At 42.1% G+C, this 19,931-nt stretch overlaps 1 protein-coding gene across 8 annotated transcripts in view; it reads right to left on the bottom strand.

The window, feature by feature from the left end:
* Positions 1 to 2,602: 2,602 nt before the first annotated feature.
* The window catches only part of ANO6 (anoctamin 6), a 183,935-nt gene continuing 166,606 nt past the window's right edge, over positions 2,603 to 19,931 (bottom strand). For all 8 annotated transcript variants that reach the window (XM_014529566.1, XM_014529568.1, XM_014529563.1 and 5 more), the window contains 4 exons: positions 14,756 to 14,961; positions 10,786 to 10,988; positions 9,409 to 9,514; positions 2,603 to 5,656 (listed from right to left, as the gene is read on the bottom strand). In XM_014529566.1, the coding sequence (XP_014385052.1) occupies positions 5,450 to 5,656; positions 9,409 to 9,514; positions 10,786 to 10,988; positions 14,756 to 14,961 (722 nt within the window). In that variant the 3' untranslated portion in view covers positions 2,603 to 5,449. The remainder of the gene's footprint in view (positions 5,657 to 9,408; positions 9,515 to 10,785; positions 10,989 to 14,755; positions 14,962 to 19,931) is intronic.

Below are 19,931 nucleotides of genomic sequence, written 5' to 3'. Positions count from 1 at the left end.
GTTTTTTTCCTATACATATATATCTATGGTAAGGTTTAATTTATGAATTAGGCACAGTAAGAGATGAACAACAATAACAAATAATCAAATAGAACAATTATAACAATATTAGAGGCCTGGTGCACAGATTCGTGCACAGGTGGGGTCCCTCAGCCTGGCCTGCACCCTCTCGCAATCCGGGATCCCTCGGGGGATGTCGGATGTCGGGCCAAAATCAGTAGTCCGACATCCCCCGAGAGAGGTAGCAGTGTGCGAAGTGGCAGGCGGCTGGGGAGGGGTCTGAGTCAGGGCCAGCACTGCACTGCTCCTGCTTATCCCAGCCCAGCTGCAGCTGCTGCCACCACCACTCAGTAGCGCTGCTGTGGAGGTGGGAGAGGCTGCCACCTCCGCTGCAGCTGCGCTTGCCAGCTGTGAGCCCGGCTTCTGGCTGAGCAGTGCTCCCACTGTGGGAGCGCACTGACCACCAGGGGGCAGCTCCTGCGTTGAGCATCTGCCCCCTGGTGGTCAGTGCGTGTCATAGCAACCAGCCAAGCGGTTGTAACAGTCACGTAGGCTTTTATATATGTAGATATTGTAATCAAAGTTATGTGAATATGGTCTCTCAGCAAACTAACATGGATTTCTTTTTCCTTTCCACAATTTCATGGTGTTCTTACCATAGATCTTAGCAACCTCAGCATACGACCTTTTCTTTCCATATTGAGGCCTTTCATCTTTCACTTAACATGTTAAGTGCCATGTCAGTCACCGGTGACTGACACTATACTTTCTGTCTGGACCTCGTCAGTCACTGGTGCAGCCAGTGTATCGGTGAAATCGGATATTGCAGGCTAAACGAGCCCACGGGCCGTAGTTTGAGGACCCCTGCCATAGATCTTAGCAACCTCAGCATACAATCTTTTCTTTCCATATTGAGGCCTTTCATCTTTCACTTAACATGTAAGTGCCATGTCAGTCACCGGTGACTGACACTATACTTTCCGTCTGGACCTCGTCAGTCACTGGTGCAGCCAGCGTATAGGTGAAATCGGATATTGCAGGCTAAACGGAAAGGAAGACAAAACAGGCTTGGCGCTTAACGTGTTAAAGGAAGCACTTTAAGGTTTGGCATATCTGAATTACCAGCATCACTACTCTTGGGCTTTGGGACCATTATTAAGTAAAATAAAGGTCACTTGAACACAAGCCCTGTGACACCTCAAAGTCGATCTGCTTTGTGACTAATGGGCAGATGGCATACACAGCGTGGATACGCTGGACAAAGGAATGATTCATGTCCCAGGTAGGGTAAGATTCATCATGATACTCAGAACGGCACACAATTTAAATATTACAAATTCTTTATTTGGGGAATTTTCCATTTAACATTTTTGGACCCCAGGTGACAGTAAAAAAAAAAAATTGATGGGAAGTAAAACTATGGATAAGGGGGAACTACTCATTCCCCGCCACCCCTAAATGAAAAGGGGGTACTGCGATTAAGAAATGAACTTCGAGTTGCCCTCTGCTGGACTTAAAATGTTATTCTTCCCTTCAAGCATTATTAGTACCAATCCCAAAGGTGTTATTTTAGGAATCAGAAAAAGCTTCTTCCTGTTTGTTCAGTTATGGCCTATATTTTACTTAGTTTGATTGGAAGCCTAATGAAAATTAAGCTGGTAAAAAAAAAATTAAAGGTGAAATGAGTTAAAATCTGTATTTTATATTGTCCAGAGGCAGAAATAGAAACAGGAAGTGCAGGATTTAAAATAAAAACATTGATTTTTGTAATGAGATTAACTTTTATGTCCTATATTCACCATAATTTCCCCTTTCTGCACCCAGGGCCATTTTACATTTAAACAGAACCTATTAAGACTCATGGACATTTGCCCTCCGTGGGCGACATTGCCCCTACGATCATGGTTTAGTGACCAGAAGCTGTCATTATGCATTTAGAGCAAGCACATCCTCCTCCCGCTGGTGCAGTGGGACACTGGTGCACCTGGCGAGGTGAGGTGGGCTGGTTTGCAGCTCCCACTTGGTCTCCAGGCTTGGTGCCCTGTGCAGGGTTCCAACCCAACAACTGTATGCAGCAGCCTTGCCTGAATCTCCACCCACAATTTATCCCAGAAAAACCATGCTTCAAAGTAAGTGTAGGCTGTGAAAAAATATAATTTTAGATATCTCTCTATATAAAAACCAAGCGACCAGAATGACAGAATGACTGGAACAACCGGAATGACCAGTCGCTGTGACGCACACTGCAGCGGCCAACTGGCCTGATTGGGGCCTGATCGGCCCCCGGCAACTTCCTGCGGCCCCTCCCCATGGCCAGCCCTGCCCCTGATCGGCCCTCACACTGCAGCGGCCAACTGGCCTGATTGGGGCCTGATGGGCCCCCGCAACTTCCTGTGGCCCTTCCCCATAGCCGGCCCTGCCCTCGATCAGCCCTCATTGGGGCAGGCTGGCCGGACCCCACCCATGCACAAATTCCTGCACCGGGCCTCTAGTAATCTATATAAAAGTGCACATTTGTTATCTGAGTGATAATGTTTTTTAAGAAAGAGCAAATATACCTGCTGTGTACCAATTAAGACAATTAAATGAGCAGACCACAGTACTGTTTTTACAATGATTTTATTAAAATGTCCATAATTATAAAAGGATATTAAAATGCACAGAAATCACAAAACATTACAAACTTTCCATCTTATGCCACGGTGTATGAAGAGCATTATATGAATATTTCAGTTTTAATTTATTTAAGCTACTCTTACAGTTTAATTTTTCAAACATCTTAAAATATAATACAAACATGACAAATGTTACAAGAAGTGTTTCAACAACAGAGCACATTCTGCCCCCCTATTGTGAATTCATGTTTTCTGAAATTCAAGATGTGTGCGCAATTCAAAGGGAAGACTTTGGTGACAGTTTATAAGATGGCCTTGTTTAGTTTTCCAACACAAATGGTAGCTTTCCCCTTCTATCTACTGACATAACTAAAACATCGGAGGGATAGTTAAAGAAAACTCCCCTGAGTATTTTGGTCTAATGCTTCGCTCTGTTAAAATTCACAGGCATTACAAAAGAATAGGACATGAACACTTCTCTAGTGGTTAACGCTGGGCAGCTCTAGGGCTGGATTTCCCTTCACAGGCCCACGGCCACACCCATTCATCTTCCCAGGGGCGCTGCCTCTGCACACGCTTAGACCCAGCCATGATGGCTGCAGGCAGAGCCCTACATGTTTCTTCACCACTGACAAGCCAGCACTAGACTTACATTACCAGTGTTGGTGTCCTGGGTGACCCTGGGCGCCCATTACAACGGAGCTGTTTTGGAAATGTTGGCAGTGTCATATGTCACGTCTGCTGCCTCAAAAAGTGTAGAGGTTTTATGCCCTCCTGTCCAAGGAAGCACATTTTAGACCGTGAAGACAACGTATGAAAGAAAATGCAATTCTTTTTAGCGTTGTATATACGAGGAGATAAGGCAAGAGCGTTTCTTTTCCATGCTTCCATACACAACGAGGAACTGCCAAATCCAACACTGGGAGACAGTCATACAGCTCAGAGAGGAGAAGAGGTAATTGGAGGAAGCGCACCACTTCCAGGAGCGCATCGCAGGGAGTGGGGCAGGAGCAGTGGCACTGGGCTGTGTGGGATGAGAAAGCTTCCCCCCGGGAAGAAATTCGTTTCTCACTCCCGGTGCAGTCGGCCTCTCATGGCCACGTTCTGATCACATCGGCAGCCTTATCCAGACCGTTAGTGAAATGCTGTCCCTGGTCCATTGGGACAATTCAAAAGTCCAGAGACTGCTTTGAGGAATCCTACGTAAATACTGTTTTGTTTTGTTTTTAAACATTTATGGCAGGTATTTAGAATTGTGACCCGGAGTTCGACTACCCTATGGTAACAAGCCTCTAAACACTAAAACATGTTTCCTTTTCCTTTGCTGCTGGGATTCTGAGCAGCTTGGCTCCCATGGCACCTGGGTGTTTAGCAGCACCCCAGTGGGTGGCAGCCCATCGAGCAAGGACCCCGTGCTAGACACCTTCTCCCGCACCCATCACTCCCGTTACCAGTCAGTAGTGAGGAGTGCGGGCTCCATATCTTCTCGAGTTCCCCAGAGGGCCTAGCACCTGAAAGGCAGTAAGGCGCTGTAAAGACTGCTCAGCTGAACACATCTCGGGCAAGACGGGCGGTGCAGGCATTCAGCAGGAAGTGACCTCTAGCTGAGGGCAGGGTTTGTGACCAAACCATTTTCTTTTCAGAGCCTAAATGCCAGATTGGCCTTAAGGATGCTGGAAGTACAAATCAAACCCAGAGTCTTTTCTGGGTTGGGAATAATCTGGGTTTACTCCTGTCTTCCTCCCTCCCCACAAATGCCCCCCTGGTGCAAACATGCAATTACAAACAAGTTCCTGGGTTGGGAACAGGAGAATGGAGGGTGCAGGGAGCTACCTGGGGCAGAGGCTTTGGTATGTTGATCCCATGGACACGCGGAATCCTTGCCAAAAGGTGCTCCCCACACAGGGACACAGTGTGGCTCACCATCAGGGCACTTGTGTTCTGGTAAGCACGCTCGGCATCATCGTGTCACAGTGGCTGTGTAGGGGGCCATTTGCGATGGCGCTCGTGATCTGTAATACTGTGCGCTCTGCAGCTAGTGGATAGAGGGCAACTGTAGGAAATCGATGGGCTTATCTTTCCCAGACTATTATGTTGATAGAAATGTAATTTTAATTCCTTGATTTCTTTGTTTTTCCAAGAAACTACACATCTTTGGAAGAGGTAATTTTAATTCCTTGATTCCCCCTGCCCCCCCAAGAAACTATACATCTTTAGTAGGAGAGGTAAATTAATTATCCATCAATAGGAATTAAATTCTATTTGAATCTGTAACTTTCCCTGCTTTTGTCATCTTATTCCCTTTGAGCTGCAAAGCAGTCCACATTGATTAGGCACAGAACATTCTGGGACGGCTCCTGGGAGTAAGAGGCGTCGCTGTGGGTTAGCACAAACACACTGCAAGACCTCGCTGTCCTCATCCTCGTGCATGAAGAGCATTCTGTGAGATGGACAGGTAGCCACCATGAAGACTGAAACTGTTTCCTGTTCACCGAGGTTTCCTTGTCTGTAGGGCTGTGATAATTTGCCCAAATGTCAGGAATCCTTGAGTCTATTTGCCACTTCATACAGCCTCCAGGCGGAACTCTGAGCCAGCGATTTTCAGTCACTCAGAAGCTGGCGTGTGTCGTCTCTAAGGATGGCACTGTGAGGGGAAGGTCCCTGGCGCAGGTCTGGCAAAGTGAAGCGGCAAAACACTCCCTAAAAACAATCAAACAGGAAAACACAAGTCCTCCTGCTGCAGAAGGGGTGCTTTTGAAGCATTTTCATCAGAGGTTCATAGTAATTTTTGACAGAGTAAAACTCTTTCAAGTGCTTCTCAGAACATAAAGCTCTTATTCTAATTTGGGTCGTAAATGGTTATCTGCTGCTCCCATTATGGTCTCAGCGATGACCCCCATATTTTTGGTCATGTCTTTGAGGTGATTCTCATGAAGAAGCTTTTGGGTTAGGTATTTTTCTCTCTTGATCTTGCTCCTCGTCCTTTTCGATACGTCTGGAATTGCATATGACAGGATAAATTTCACAGAGTAGATGACATGCTGAAGGAGAGAAAAAGAAACAAGTCAACCATAAAGACATGGAGGGAACAGTCCTCTCCTTTATTCTTGCTGGTCATCATGGCCGTGCATCTGGACAAGGGGGTGGGCACTGCCCATGTCCGTCCAGGCTGTGCCAAGGAGCTCCATGTTGTTACTTATTTCAGGAATACTATTTGATAGAAAAGATCAGCTCTAGCATCTACAATACTCACCACAACACTGATAATTCTGTACATTTCTAGTGAGTGTGCCTTTTCTATCTTGTCCCAAGCTTCTTCTGCAAAAGTAAACTCTATATTTTTTTTTACTTAAAAAAAGTTTAACAAAATATGTATACATCCCAAAATAATACATTGTTTGGTCTTGCTTGATTTGAGCTTTATAAAATTCGTAATAGATATTGTATACAGTGTTTTTAAATTGCTTTAAATGATAGCTTTGCTGGGTAGAATGTTGATTGTAGGTCCTTGCTTTTCATCACTTTGAATATTTTATGCCATCTCTGTGGCCTGCAAAGTTTCTGTTGCAAAATCAGCCGACAGTCTTATGGCAGCTTCCTTCTGGGTAACTAACTGCTTATCTCTTGCTGCTTTTATGATACTCTCTTTGTCTTTAACCTTTATCATTTTAATTATGATGTATCTTGGTGTTGGCCTCTTTGAGTTCACCTCACTGGGGACTCTCTGTGCTTTCTGGATAGGTACGTCCAGGACATTTCCTATTTCCTTTGCCAAGCTAGGGAAGTTTTCTGTCATTATTGCTTCAAATAAGTTTTAAATTTCTTGCTCTCTCCCTCTCCTTCTGGTACCTCCATGATGTGAATGCTGGCATGCTTGATGTTGTTCCAGAGGCTCTTTAAACTATCCTCATTTTTTGGGGGATTCTTTTAGCTGTTCTGATTGGGTGTTTTCTGAAACCTTATCTGCCAAACTGCTGATCCAATCCTCTGCTTTATGTAATCTACTTTTGATTCCCTCTAATACAGTGGTTCCCAACATGGGGCACAGCAATTTGATTTTTAAGGGGGGCAATTCGAGAATGAGCTATTAACAGTGAGCTTTTTGCATTTCTTATGGTTCTAGGGGCCTCACATCCTATATAATAAAAAATATGCAAATTGACCCTATGCCCTCACAAGATGGCTGCCTATGATCAGGCCGGCAGGGGGGTCAGTGAGGGACGACCAAACAACTGAACAAGCAGGCTGCATGGGGCAACCAGGATGGCAGGGCATCTATATATATAAAGAGCCAGGGGCTGTCACATCCAAAACAACTGAACCGACGACCGAACAGGCTGAGTGGGGTGACAAGGCTGGCAGGGGGGTTAGTGAGGGACGACCAAACAACTGAACAGCAGGCTTCATGGGGCAACCAAGCCAGCGTGGGAGGAGGGGAGTTGGGGGCAACCAGGCCAGCAGGCAGGTAGGTGAGCGATTAGGAGCCAGCGGTCCAGGATTGTGAGTCAGACATCCCCTGAGGGGTCCCGGATTGGAGAGGGTGCAGGCTGGGCTGAGGGGGATCCCCCTCTCCGTGCACACATTTTGTGCACCAGGCCTCTAGTATAGTATATAAGTATATATTGTGACATATTTATGCATTTCAGTTCCCTATGTTTTGAAACTTTGCTATTTTTTCATATTTCATATTTTTTTAAACAATTTCGTAGTGATTTCTTCCTCAGTACTTCAACTGTCCTTTTGTTCTTTTATGTTTCTCTTTCATTGATGCCATGTTCTTTGAAAGCTTGTTTAGATCAAGTTGATGGCCTTTTAGGCATCTTCCACATGAACAGGAGTTCACTTTTTGAGTAAGAATTATATGTCATTGCCGAAACCGGTGTGGGTCAGTGGATAGAGCGTCGGCCTGCGGACTGAAGGGTCCCGGGTTCGATTCCGGTCAGGGGCATGTACCTTGGTTGCGGGCACATCCCCAGTGGGAGATGTGTAGGAGGCAGCTGATCGATGTTTCTCTCTCATAGATGTTTCTAACTCTCTATCTCTCTCCCTTCCTCTCTGTAAAAAATCAATAAAATATATTTTTTTTTAAAAAAAGAATTATATGTCATGGCGGGGGTGGGCGCATGGCCAAAAAAAGGGTTGGGAACCACTTCTCTTAATATATTCTTCATTTCTGTTGTGTGTTTGTGTGTGTGTGGTTTCTATGTCCTCTTTTATGCTGTTGAAGTTCTAAGTTCCTTGACATCTTTGTAACCATTGTTTTGAACTCTGTATCAGATAGAATGCCTGCCTCCATTTCATTTAGTTATTTTTCTGGAGATTTTCTCCTGTTCTTTTATTTGAGGCATGTTCTTTGTCTCCCCATTTTGGCTGACTCCCTGTGTTTCTGTCTATGTTTTAGGTAGAGCTGTTACATCTCTGGGTCTTGGAAGAGATGCTGCTCCCTCTTGTAGATGCTCCTCCCTTGTGAGCTCAAAAGGAAAGGAAACTATGTTTCAAGATGATTCCAAATGTTTTGTAGTGAGATGGCCCCACAGTAACTGGTATACCATGAGATCAAAAGTAGAAATCTAAACACTTTGGTAATGACATACTTGAATATAAACTAGTAACTCTTGCTGTATACCAGATACAGTACTTCTAGAACCCACTTATTATGGTGAGCCAATGATGAATTATTTTCTTCTTCTATTAGTATTTGGTAACTATTAAAAAATACTAGAAACATGATCAAAGCCAGGTACCTGATCCCACTTCATTCTTGCTAACAAATTATGATTTTATTCAGAGCAAACCAAATACTTCCTGTCTCAGCATTCTTTGCTGTGAGGAGGAATCCTTTGCTATAAATCTAGCCAATGAGATGTACATGGAAGTCTTCCCTGGGGGGTTCTGGCAAAGTATTTTCTTTCCTGACAAAAAGGAACAGGTATGGCTAGCATTGTCCTTCTCCTTCTTCTGACTGAGGACATAGCCTGTTATCTGGAATTCCAGCCATCATGCTGCAACCATAAAGTGGCACTGAATGAGAGAAAACCTAGAAAATCAGAGACATGCTCCTTGTGTCAGCAAGCTGTTGACTCAGGAGCGTTCACCTACTTCCAGTGAAGTTTATGTGAGAAAAACCAACCCTTATTTGTTTAAACCACTACAGATGGATTTTCTGTTTCTTGCAGCTAAATGTAATCCTAACTGACCACAGCAAGCAATTTCTGAGGCTCTGGAATTTGGTGGTAGCTATTCACTCAGTGTAAAAAGTAAAGTTGACTAGATCAATTTCAAATTGATAGCTGCCTTATTCATTTTTCAAAGCTAGTTAAGTTTGAGAATATAAAATATTATACGAAGGTATTTTACGAAAATTAATAAATATAATAAAACAAGTAAAACTAATAGACATAATAATACAAGTAAAACTATTAACAGCAATAAGTTTCTCAAGGGCAGAGATCACATCTTATCATCTTGAATAAGCCCCTTCTCAGCCTAACATGTAGCCCAGAGCCCAACTCCCTACCGAAGACACTCCATACTGAATTGAAAAGAACTGAATCCCCTTAGCACACAACGTGCTTTTCACTTTTAAAGCAGATAAGCAACTTCATTTAATTAATGTGAGCTTTATGGGTATTCTCAGGTCAAATTTGATTAATACATGTCCTAAAATAATTGTTAGCAAGAGATAAGAATGTATTGTACATTTTAAGTCAGAGTCGGAGACACTTAAAGCTGATAAAAGGTATGCAAATATATTGCCGTATAAATTATTTCAAAGTCTGTCTGCTTCTCCTACCTCCATGACAATGATAAAAGCCAGCTTGGCCGCGATCACGTGCCAGTAGTAGATGTTGTGTTTATACTCTTGAGGGTGTCCAGGAGGGTACCGGAAATCACGATACCTGGAAACACAGTGGAGGCAGATCAGGAGGTCATTCTTTTTGATCAAATACTGTAAACAAAGGGTCCATTTAAAAAGAGGTCCTATTTTAAACAACGCTTTTTTAAAGTTGGACATTATATAAATATTCTCTAAGAGTTTAATTTGGTAACAAAACCCTGAAATACTCTTCCAGTGATATTTCTTCCAGGGATATTTCACATACAATGGGGAAATGATGGTAATGACAGATTCTATCTTTGTAAAAAGAGAACAAAGGTGTCTTACATTTTTTTACTAGTGTTTTATCCTTGCTTTCTTAAGACTATATAACTAAAACAATTGAGTGTATTTCTGAAATATAGTTATAAATTTGTTTATCTCATGGTGCCATCGGCGTTCACTCAGCTATGGGGTTCTCCCCTCTATTGAGAGTACTGTCTGCTTGTTTCAAGTTTCTTGCTCATTTCCTTGTGGTCAGATGTCATGATGCTACTGCGGTTGGTGTCTCTCCCTCAAGCAGCACACCTCTAATTTTCTTCCTGTAACCTATTCGTCCTAGGAGAGTTTAATTACTCTCTGGAATTATATAAAGCAGATTCAATGTGGAATTCTGAAGAAGCTCTACTGTGTGTAAATTTGAAACTCTTATTTAAGGCTTATTTCTGGTTTCTTGGTTGTGTTGAGAATCTGAATTGAAGAAGGCTTTGAGGAGTAGAACTAAATACATTTTAAATCCTCCTTTAGAAAAAATAAAGTTACTCAATGACCTGTAGTCAACAAACTTTATCAAGGGGTAATTTAGTTCACATATACTGTCCACAGTTGATCCCACTGGCCATTAAAATAAATGCAGAACACTTTGGAATACCTTTAGAGAATATTGCTGGCTAGGTAGAGGTATTTGCATTTCTTGTCTTTGCATTTCTTTGTAAAATGGGAGAGCTAGTTTGTCATCATTCAATGTTGTCAGGTTGTGCTTAATAACACATGACAAATGAATTATCTTGCTTTTTGGAACTCTTAAGTTTCTTCTTTCTAAAATATAAGGCTTTTCTTCGGAATCAGTTTCCCTGTAATCATTTGAAATTCTCACCTTTAAATCTTGCTTTATGATTGGAAGCTCTAACCCTATCTGTATTAACTTTTATGTATTATTCTTTAAGTTTGATAGAAAAGATAGCTAGGAAAAGATATCTCTAGCTATTTTATTTAAATTATACCAAATAGAATTGCCTTACAATAAAAATCCTACAGATGAAATGCATTTTTAAACACATAAGCAGAACTTGCCTGCACGTGGTGTAGTTACCAAGTCCAGTGTATGGATTCCCCTTGCTTCTGTTTTTGAAGTCCGCGATGTTGAAGATGGAGAGAGTATTGTTGATGTATCCCTCCATGGTGTAGTGGGGGTGGTCCCCATAGGGAGGGACAGAAAAGGACCAGTAATACACCAGGCGGGGGATCATGTCTGATGTGAAAGCAATAATCATGGCCTGTGTTGGGAGGAAAACAAGAGGGGGGCATTAATTTAGAGCCCTTTTAGGGATGGTTAACAAAGATGCCAGAATTACATTTTTATCAGTTGATTGTTTTTAAAATTAAAGATTCGGGAACCTTAATTCTTTCCTAACTAAATCTATAACAAATGGATATAGAGAGTGAATATCCTAAAATCTTTGAGCAGTTGCTTTAAAGTAGAATAGTTCCTTTCCTTTTCATCTTGGATTCTAAAAAATGTCCAGAAATCTTATCTACAGTTCAAAAGCAAGGCCTATAGTTGCCTGAGATGTTTCTTAAGTACAGTAAGAATAATTGTGGATAATTCAAGAGCTGCTTGCATATATAATGTATGTGAATTATTTTTTCAAAAATTAGAATATAACAAAATTCAATCAACCTTGGAGCTCTATTCAATATAATTTGAATCTTTTATGATTTAGATGGAGAAGGTGTAATATTCTAAAAATAATCTGGCTCTATATAATTCTTTTGTAGTGTAAATAATTAATGCAAAACTGATTTCAAAATAGTTTGTCTCTTAAAAGTGGAATGTAAGCTGCATAAAATACATTTTCCTTGATCTAAGTTAATGGCCTTTAGATTCATACTTTTATTCTACAGTATCTAGACTTGTTCAGACAAGTCAGTCTATAATCTGATTTATTTTAAACTGTCAGTATATACTTATGGATGTTGCTTCATTAGAGAGCAACTATTTTTAAATTAATGTTATTAAAATGTAGAAAACAACAGAACCACCACCCCCCCCTCTTACTTTGGGTTGCTCCATTCACACAGTCAAGCAATGATGTCTGTTTTGTTAGATATAGTATCTACGCCTCTAAACTTCTAAAATATTAAATGGATAAAGTTGTGAACATTATAAATTATTAAATAACAAAGTTTAGTGTGTTTCCAGATTAAAGGAATAAGTATGGGTCAAAGTTAAACGTGGGTCTAAACTAGGCAGATAGGCAGACATCTACTCAGTAGGAAAGTACTATGAATTACATGAATTTTCTCCAAAAGTTTTTAATTTGGGTTTTAAGCTTTCCAATGTGTAAAATTGGTTTGAAGGAAGGAGAAAGAATATTTCAATCCAAAATCTATGTGACTAAACAAAGCTCACTGATTTGGGCATTTATTGAAGCAGAAGAACAGTCATGTTTCTGGCACGCTATGATTTGTAAGAGTATTCATAGGAACATATGGTTTAGATACAGTGAGGCCACAAGTCAACAAACAAGATCTCAGGCAAACTAGGAAAACAAATAAGGGGCTTTTGTATTGCAAATTTCTCCCAAAGTGAAATATTTCTGTGTGTGGTGGTGGTGGTATAAGGCAAGAATATTTATTATTTTACTCAACTATAGCTTTTTAGAGAATCACCTGCAGATGTGCTTTAGGGAGCTACAAAAATTCCGACAAGGAAGTTAATTCTATTATTTTCAGACAAGATACTTTCTCCTCCTGAATTGAGCTGCTTTGAGTACAAATAAATGCAGTGCTTCATTTCACATGCTGTTCCTAACACAATTCTCCCTTTATGTAAAAATAAATTAAAATTGGTCTTCAATAGCAGATGCTCTGGCACAATACAACAATGTCAATTCATCTTATTTATTGAGCGAGCAGCTTTAAAATGAGTGATTGTATACCAAACTCCTGCTTAATGTCCATTTTTATCTCTGCTATCGCTATTCTTTTCTTCCTACAGTTAAAAGTTCCCCTATTTTGGAAAGTTAGCCTTTCTTGTGCATGTTAGACTGGGGAGGCCCACATTCGGTAGCCGAGGTGATGATATACATGTGCAAGAAACGACGCCTACCTGGGTAAGAACCAGCAGCACCATGAGCATGCACGCGTGTGCCTGTGTGCGCACGCACGCGTACATACACAGAGGGTAGCCCTGGAAGCACAGCCAGTACTCCATCTGCGCTGATGGAGTAGAGCCAGGCTGGGGATACGAGGACAAGGTGCCTGATACAATCAAACCAGACGCTTGAGGAATGGGGAGTATGACTCAATTGAATTTTCTGGTTAGCTGAAGGTCAAACAAAAACGCTTTAGGTTTAAAACCTTGTTGCTGAAAACGTTGCTAAAGCACACAAGCCCACGTTCCCGCCCCGCTTAATGCTGTGCAGCATATTGAACGTGACAGATTCATTCTCTTTTGACTGTGGAGCTTGAAGCCTCACTGTCATATTTCCCAACATCAGTCTGCGTTTCGCAGCGCTGTGGATGTGGAAGGTGTGGGCTCTCTGGGGGAATGGACGCTCATAGAACCTATTAGTTGCTTTTGCGTGTGTGTGATTTGCAACTTTCTCCAAAAAGGAGGGATGGCATGCAGTTCAGATCAATGGAGGGTTCTGGGGGTGACAGCTGGATCCCAGAGAACTATAACTAAGCCTGGTTCAGACAGTAGCACATTGTTAAATTCTTGTGCCTCTAGCTTAGACACCTGTCCAAGTCTCCACGGAGTCACTGTGAATGATGAAGAGGAATGCAGAGGATAAACAGCGGCAACTAACATTCCAGGAGGCCCAGGCCCTGAGCATTCCACACATTAACTCACTGAATTCCCTAACCGCCCTTTGTGGTATACGATATTCTTAAAGTGTGTGATCGGGAATTATTCAATTTATAAATGAGGAAACGAGCTCGGAGTGTTAAGGCCTGGTCCAAGGTGGTGCGGCTGGGATGCTGCAGAGCTGGGAGCTGGAGCTCGGGTCTGACCCCAGAGCCTGCAGTGCTCGGCTACGCCCCCCATCCAGGAGCCTGGCCCACGGGTGCTGCCGAATTCGGTTCTGTTTCTGTAAGTGCTTGTGGGAAAAGGCTAGGGACTCAGGGCAAGTGTGGCTTGATTAATAAATTAAAACCGGGATATCATGTTGCTGGAGACTGCAACCTGGGAGTGAACTTGGCTGTGAAATAAGGGAAGAAATAGCCTGGTTGTAAGAGTACTTCTGGGGCAGGAAGTCCCCTGATAAGCTGACATGGGAAGTGGTCTGCCTGAGAGCTTCCTGTTGGCTTGTTGGGAAAAAGAGAGAGAGATTGTTCAGACAGGTCCATAATCAGTACAGCTTGTAAACAACGGAATTCTGTTCCCTCACAGCACACACGCAGGGTATGAGGTGGCTTAGCTAATAACCAGAGAGTGGCTCGCGGTGACTAAGGGGTGCGGTGGGGAGGAGAGATGGGACCTGCCTCCTTAAAGAACCTCTGTCCTAGGAGACAAGGAAGGTGACACCGATTGGGAATGCACAAAGTGTTTATATTTCATCACCAAATAGTTAATATTTTACATTAATAAATTGGAATAGATGGTAAAATATGGTGAAATGATAGCCGCTATTTTAGGGTCCTCATATTTAAATGGATCGATTTTTATCTCCATTATAAAGGCACTTCTGGATATTTCCTTTTACAGTCATGTGAGGATTAAAAGTCAGTACTTGTTATTACTATTACCATGTTTCTAGGGAATAAAAACTTTAGCACATGTGCAACAATAATATAATGGTTAGTCTTCTTAGCAACTGCCTCAGTAAGAGATCTTGACTTTGTAAGTCATGAGTGATAATTACAAATAAAATACATTAAAAATATGGACAATTACAACTATGTTGTTGATATGGATGGTAGTCTTGCATCTTTCTCCCATTTTAAGAAATACCAAACATCTGATTCCTCAGGTAGCAATGCTAACGCATTTTTGCCCTTTTCAACAACTTGACCCCGTGACCTCGGTTTTACTCACGTTGGTTACCACAGCCAGAATTGCGATTCCTTGCATGATGGGCTGCCATGCTCCGATGTCCTGGGCTTTTTCTGGCACCATGCGACGGTACTGGGTAGTCATTTTCCACGCGTCCACTCGTATTTCCAATATATTGTTCACCAGAGCCAACAGAGGGGCCAGTGGAAAAGAGGCCACAAATAAGGTGACAAAGCCAAACTGAATAACTGTCAATGAAATGGACACACATCATGGATGGTGGAGGGATGGAAAGACAACAGCAAACAACAAACTAACCCCCAAAGAGAACAGACATTTGTGGCACTAATAATATTCAACAGTGAAATAATTAAAACACAAATATGAGAACTCTAAGGAAAAAGATGAATTATAGCCTGTTTCTTTCACATTTATATACTTAATAGGAATAATATATTTAAACATCTTTAATCAACCAAAGTTATTTGCTGCTAAATGAACTTGGGACACTCTAAGCATGTAATTCATTCTCAATGTTGACATAATAGAACATTGGAAGATGATTTGTGAGTTAGGACTGAAAAAAAGAAAAAACTGTGGCAATATCTAACAAGCTAAAAAGAAATAAGACATGCACGTTTGGGGAGACTCCGCTTAGAGAACGGTGGAGGAAATATGCTGAAAACAGGCAAATGAGCAAGCTCCCCTGAGTCTGCCAGTGCAGCGCAGTCAGAGAAGTTGAGGGATTACCACACATCACAGAAATGTACGTGACAAACGTGTCTTAAGTTAAAATACAATCCTTCCTTAGGAAGTTTTATCTTGAAGTTGCTGCAGTCTATGTGGTCACCATAAGTCAAGATGCAAGTGGTGACTTAGAAGTTCTCTTCTTGCCTGTAATTTACGTGGTGTACACTATATATACACTCTACGATATTATGTTCCGTTTTAGACCCTTCCCTCCTAACTGGCAGACTTACAAATGCAAGTAAGACTGTGGAGGAGAGGAGAATGTCAGCCCCTTTAGGGCTACCGCTTAGACAAGGGGCAGGGACCACTCTGGCCAGGAAGGGCCAGGCTGTGGAGGGTGGCTGGGCAGGAGGAGCTGGCAATGGCTTCTGGTCTCAGAGGCCAGGCGGTGGTACAAACAGGTGTGGTCATGTCCAGGGGAATCAGATAAGCAAGGACTAGAGCTGGTGATGTCATCGAGTCAGCAGCACAGCATCAAGCAGTGATGTCAATGTCTGTGTCTATGACTCATCTAACCCTGAATGAACTCAACTACCTACAGGTGTGAACTGGCATGTGCGTGTCCTAACGAATGGACCACTCACAGCTGTCAGACCTCATGATTCAAGGGAAGCCAGAAATTCGGACTAGATTGGCAATAAGCTCAGCTAAAAACCCAAAAAGGAAAAGATACCATTTATAATGACAACAAAAGTACAGGCGATTTAGAAATAAATTAGTGAGAAATGTTAAGACTCTTACAATGCCTTTAAAAAATAAGGTAAAACAAATGATGAATGAATAAATGATGCACAGACTCAACTTTGGGGACATATCACATTTTTTTCCTCTAAAATATAAATTAGAATTTGAATGCAAATTTAGTTAACAATCCCAAATGAATAAAAAAAGCTGAAAGGTGATGCTGAAATTTTTAAAGAAATATACACAGGGACATTCTGAAAAACAACAAAACGGGACTAGCTCTACGAGATATTAATACATATTATAGTGCTATGATAATTGAAACAGTTTATAACAGGTGCACTAGTAGATAGTATGAATTATACAGAATAGATTTCAAGAATAGATGCAGATATTCATGGGATTTTAATGTATTATAAATATGATACTTCAAATCAGTAGATTCGAGCATGGAGCGATTAGCTCCACACTGGAAAAGCTGGCATAGAGTCCTCACTTTTGACACCAAAATCAATTCCAGTTGGTATAGTCTGTTCTGATATTCAAGTGAGAACAACTTTTGAAAGCAAGCAAGAAAGAGAAAGGAACAGCCTATCAATTCAATTCAGCAGGGCAAAAACACCCATAGGGAAAACAAAGATAACCCTCGCCTGGCACTTCTTCATGACCTACATGCTAATACTTTCCATGCTTTCTTCATCAATTTAAAGTCAAGTTTCTTGAAGTACCTACACTGAGTCTTTCTCCACCCCTGCCGCAGCCCTCATCCTTGCACCGAGACTTCTGCTGGATCTGCCCGCCGAACTCACAATTCAGTCCTTAGTGATGTGCCTACTAGGCCAGTGGTCGGCACACTCAGTAGTCAACAGAGCCAAATATCAACAGTACAACGACTGAAATTTCTTTTGAGAGCCAAATTTTTTAAACTTAAACTATATAGGTAGGTACATTGTTATTAACTTAATTAGGGTACTAAGGCTTAGGAAGAGCCACACTCAAGGGGCCAAAAAGCCACATGTGGCTCGCGAGCCGCAGTTTGCTGGCCACGGTACTAGGCTGATTTTGATATGGCCAAACATTTCCCTCTCTGTGGCATGTGTTTCCTCTTCGTTATTGTTTCCTTTAAATTTTAAAAAGCCATGGGGTATGTGTGTGTGTGTACACATATATAAAAATATATATGTATACACACATTTTTTTTTAAAGGCTACCTAGCTATAATGCTTCTTCCATTTTGGAAAGCTCATCCTGCCAAGACAAGGAAACATCAGTGCAGGTGGTGGATGGAAACAGAGCAGAGGTGAGGAAGTGGGGGAGACAGGCCTGCATCCTAGAGAGTGGGGTTGGGGTGCTGTAGCCCTGGAGCAAGAGGAGAGGAAGGGGGTGGTGCAAGGAGCAGGTGAAGACAGCTGTTATTAATGACAGTAAATTAAATGGAGAAATTAATACATTTAATTTTTAAAAATTAGGGATGGAGGAAGGTGAGGTCAAACAGGGTCCATGTCATCACTTTATTGCATTCCATTTATGGCTCGTGCCCACTGGGAAGGCATCGCCAAGTTCTGGAGACACTGCTGCCTGTGCTGTGTCGTGCTCTATGTAGGAAATGCTAGCTTACGCCCTCCGGACTATAGACCGACAGACCATTTCTCTTATGTCCCATGCCCAAGATTTCAGAAGTCACAACCATACACTCAGGGAGGCAATTTTGGTTAACACCCCAGATTACTCCAATAATCTCAAAGGATAGTGGGGAATTCGCTAAATAAAAAGAAATTTCACTCAAAAAGCGCCCTCCCTCTCTCATCTGCCGGTGTGGCTCAGTGGTTAAGCATCAACCTATGAATTAGGAGGTCCCGGTTTGATTCCCGGTCGGGGTTGTGGGCTCGATCCCCAGTCAGGGAGAGGGGAGCAGGAGGCAGCCGATCAATGATTCTCTCTCATCATTGATGTTTCCATCTCTTTCTCCCTCTCTGAAATAAAAATATATTTAAAAAAAAAAAGTCCCCCCCCCTCCCCCAAAACCTATGCCCTACAGAACTTGGTGGGGGTGGCTGGAGCAATCTTAATGTAAATTCCACTCACAGTGGGATGTGTGTGTTGAAACTTCAAGCTCAAGTCACTTAAGTGCCTATGAGGACTAGGGCCAGGCGGTGGTGTTCCAGCTGCGAATGAAAGAAGCGGAGGCCTGGCAGCTCCCTCCCACAGAAGCAAGCTGGCGGGGAGAGGCACGCGCAGTCACTACCGCCGCACAGGGATCAAGCTAAGGCCTGAGAAAAGGACAGCTAGCATGTGTGGGAAGTGGAGGGTCGCTGCGGGGGCCTGGCAGGAATTCCTCAGAACAGAAGGCAGGTGTTTCGGCCGGCGCAAGGCCTACGCAAGGCCGGAGGGCTCCAGGGTTGTTTGTCGGAAGGTGTTCCCCCTTCATAACTGAAAAGGCACATGGTGGTATCATCATGATATGGGAAACAGGAAGGAAGGAGAAACTGTGTGGTGATGAGACCACCACCAAAGGCACTCTCTTTAGAAAAACAAAGATATAATTCAGAAGGCACTTAGGAATTCTATCGCCCACAAAATAATCGATTTCACTATGGAGTTGAAGATGGAATAACAGACTGCCAACTCTTATAAACTGATTAATTTTTCTAATTCATTAGGTTTATTTAGATAATAGGAAAACAGTTTAATAAATATAAAAAAACTATAATAGTTGTTATTTCATCTTTTAAGGTAGGGTGAGGCCAAATTATTTAGTTGGAAATTATTTTAATGAGAGTAGGAAACCCTAAAGGTCATATCAACTTCTCCCCAAGCCATAACCCTGTAACTTTTCCTCTCAATGTCACTGGTTTGACTAATCAACTCCAGGAAAATAACTCTTTTTTTCCAACTTTTATTGGTGCCAAAATAACAAATGACATTCTGCCCCAGCATGTTGTTATTAATGCTGATAATGGCTCCACATGAAATATTTATAATTATGACTCATTTTAGAATAACAGGTAAGTGTCTTGAAAGTCCTTTTGGAAATAGAATAAATATAGCTTCTGCATTATGTATGGCAGCTACACCCTTAATTGAACCTGGTCACAAAACATAACACGAGCAAAAAGGAAATTCAAATCAGACTTCAGGCTGCAAAGCGTTGCTGACTGTAGAAGCTCCGAGATGAACCTTTCACTCACTGAAGGAAGCAGCTGTGTTTCCATGGATAACATGTATTTTTACAAGCAATTATTTTATATATAGAATGTGACTTAATAAAAGCCGCCCTTTCTCTCTGCCGACTTGTAAACAGGAACCACAAAGGGTGTCTGCAAACACACAGACCCCTTTGCATAAATGCAAGGTCTGTCACCCAAAATGTTGTGCCTCCTGTTCTATTCTCCTGAGCTTAAGAAACTGTAATTCATTGCAATGGTTAGCTGAAAGGGCGCAGATACAAAACATACACATTGTTAGCCTTCTGACAGATATAATCGTGCCATGCATAATAGAAAAGAAGTTGGAAATCTATTTTGAGGTGCATCCATTTAAAGGCAACTGAGAGCTCAAAATCCAGTTCAACGGAAGAGAAACAGAGCCGAAGCAAACACTCCACTAATGGACAAAGGCCATCAAGAAGCAGAAGGCCTGTGCTAAATCTTAATTCCAGACCAGCCAAATGGTTCTAAATTCAAGCCAGTGATGAGTCATGAGGTCACTCAAGGAACCAGGCAGGAACCACCAGCCAGAAGGAATAGATACGCTGCTAGAGGCAGGTGTGAAAGCAGGCGGGGCG

The sequence above is a fragment of the Myotis brandtii genome, unplaced genomic scaffold (genome assembly GCF_000412655.1).
Source record: "Myotis brandtii unplaced genomic scaffold, ASM41265v1 scaffold686, whole genome shotgun sequence".
In the NCBI taxonomy this organism is placed as follows: domain Eukaryota; kingdom Metazoa; phylum Chordata; class Mammalia; order Chiroptera; family Vespertilionidae; genus Myotis; species Myotis brandtii.
The sequence above is the reverse complement of the archived record's forward strand: the minus strand, read 5'-3'. Positions and strand labels throughout refer to the sequence as shown.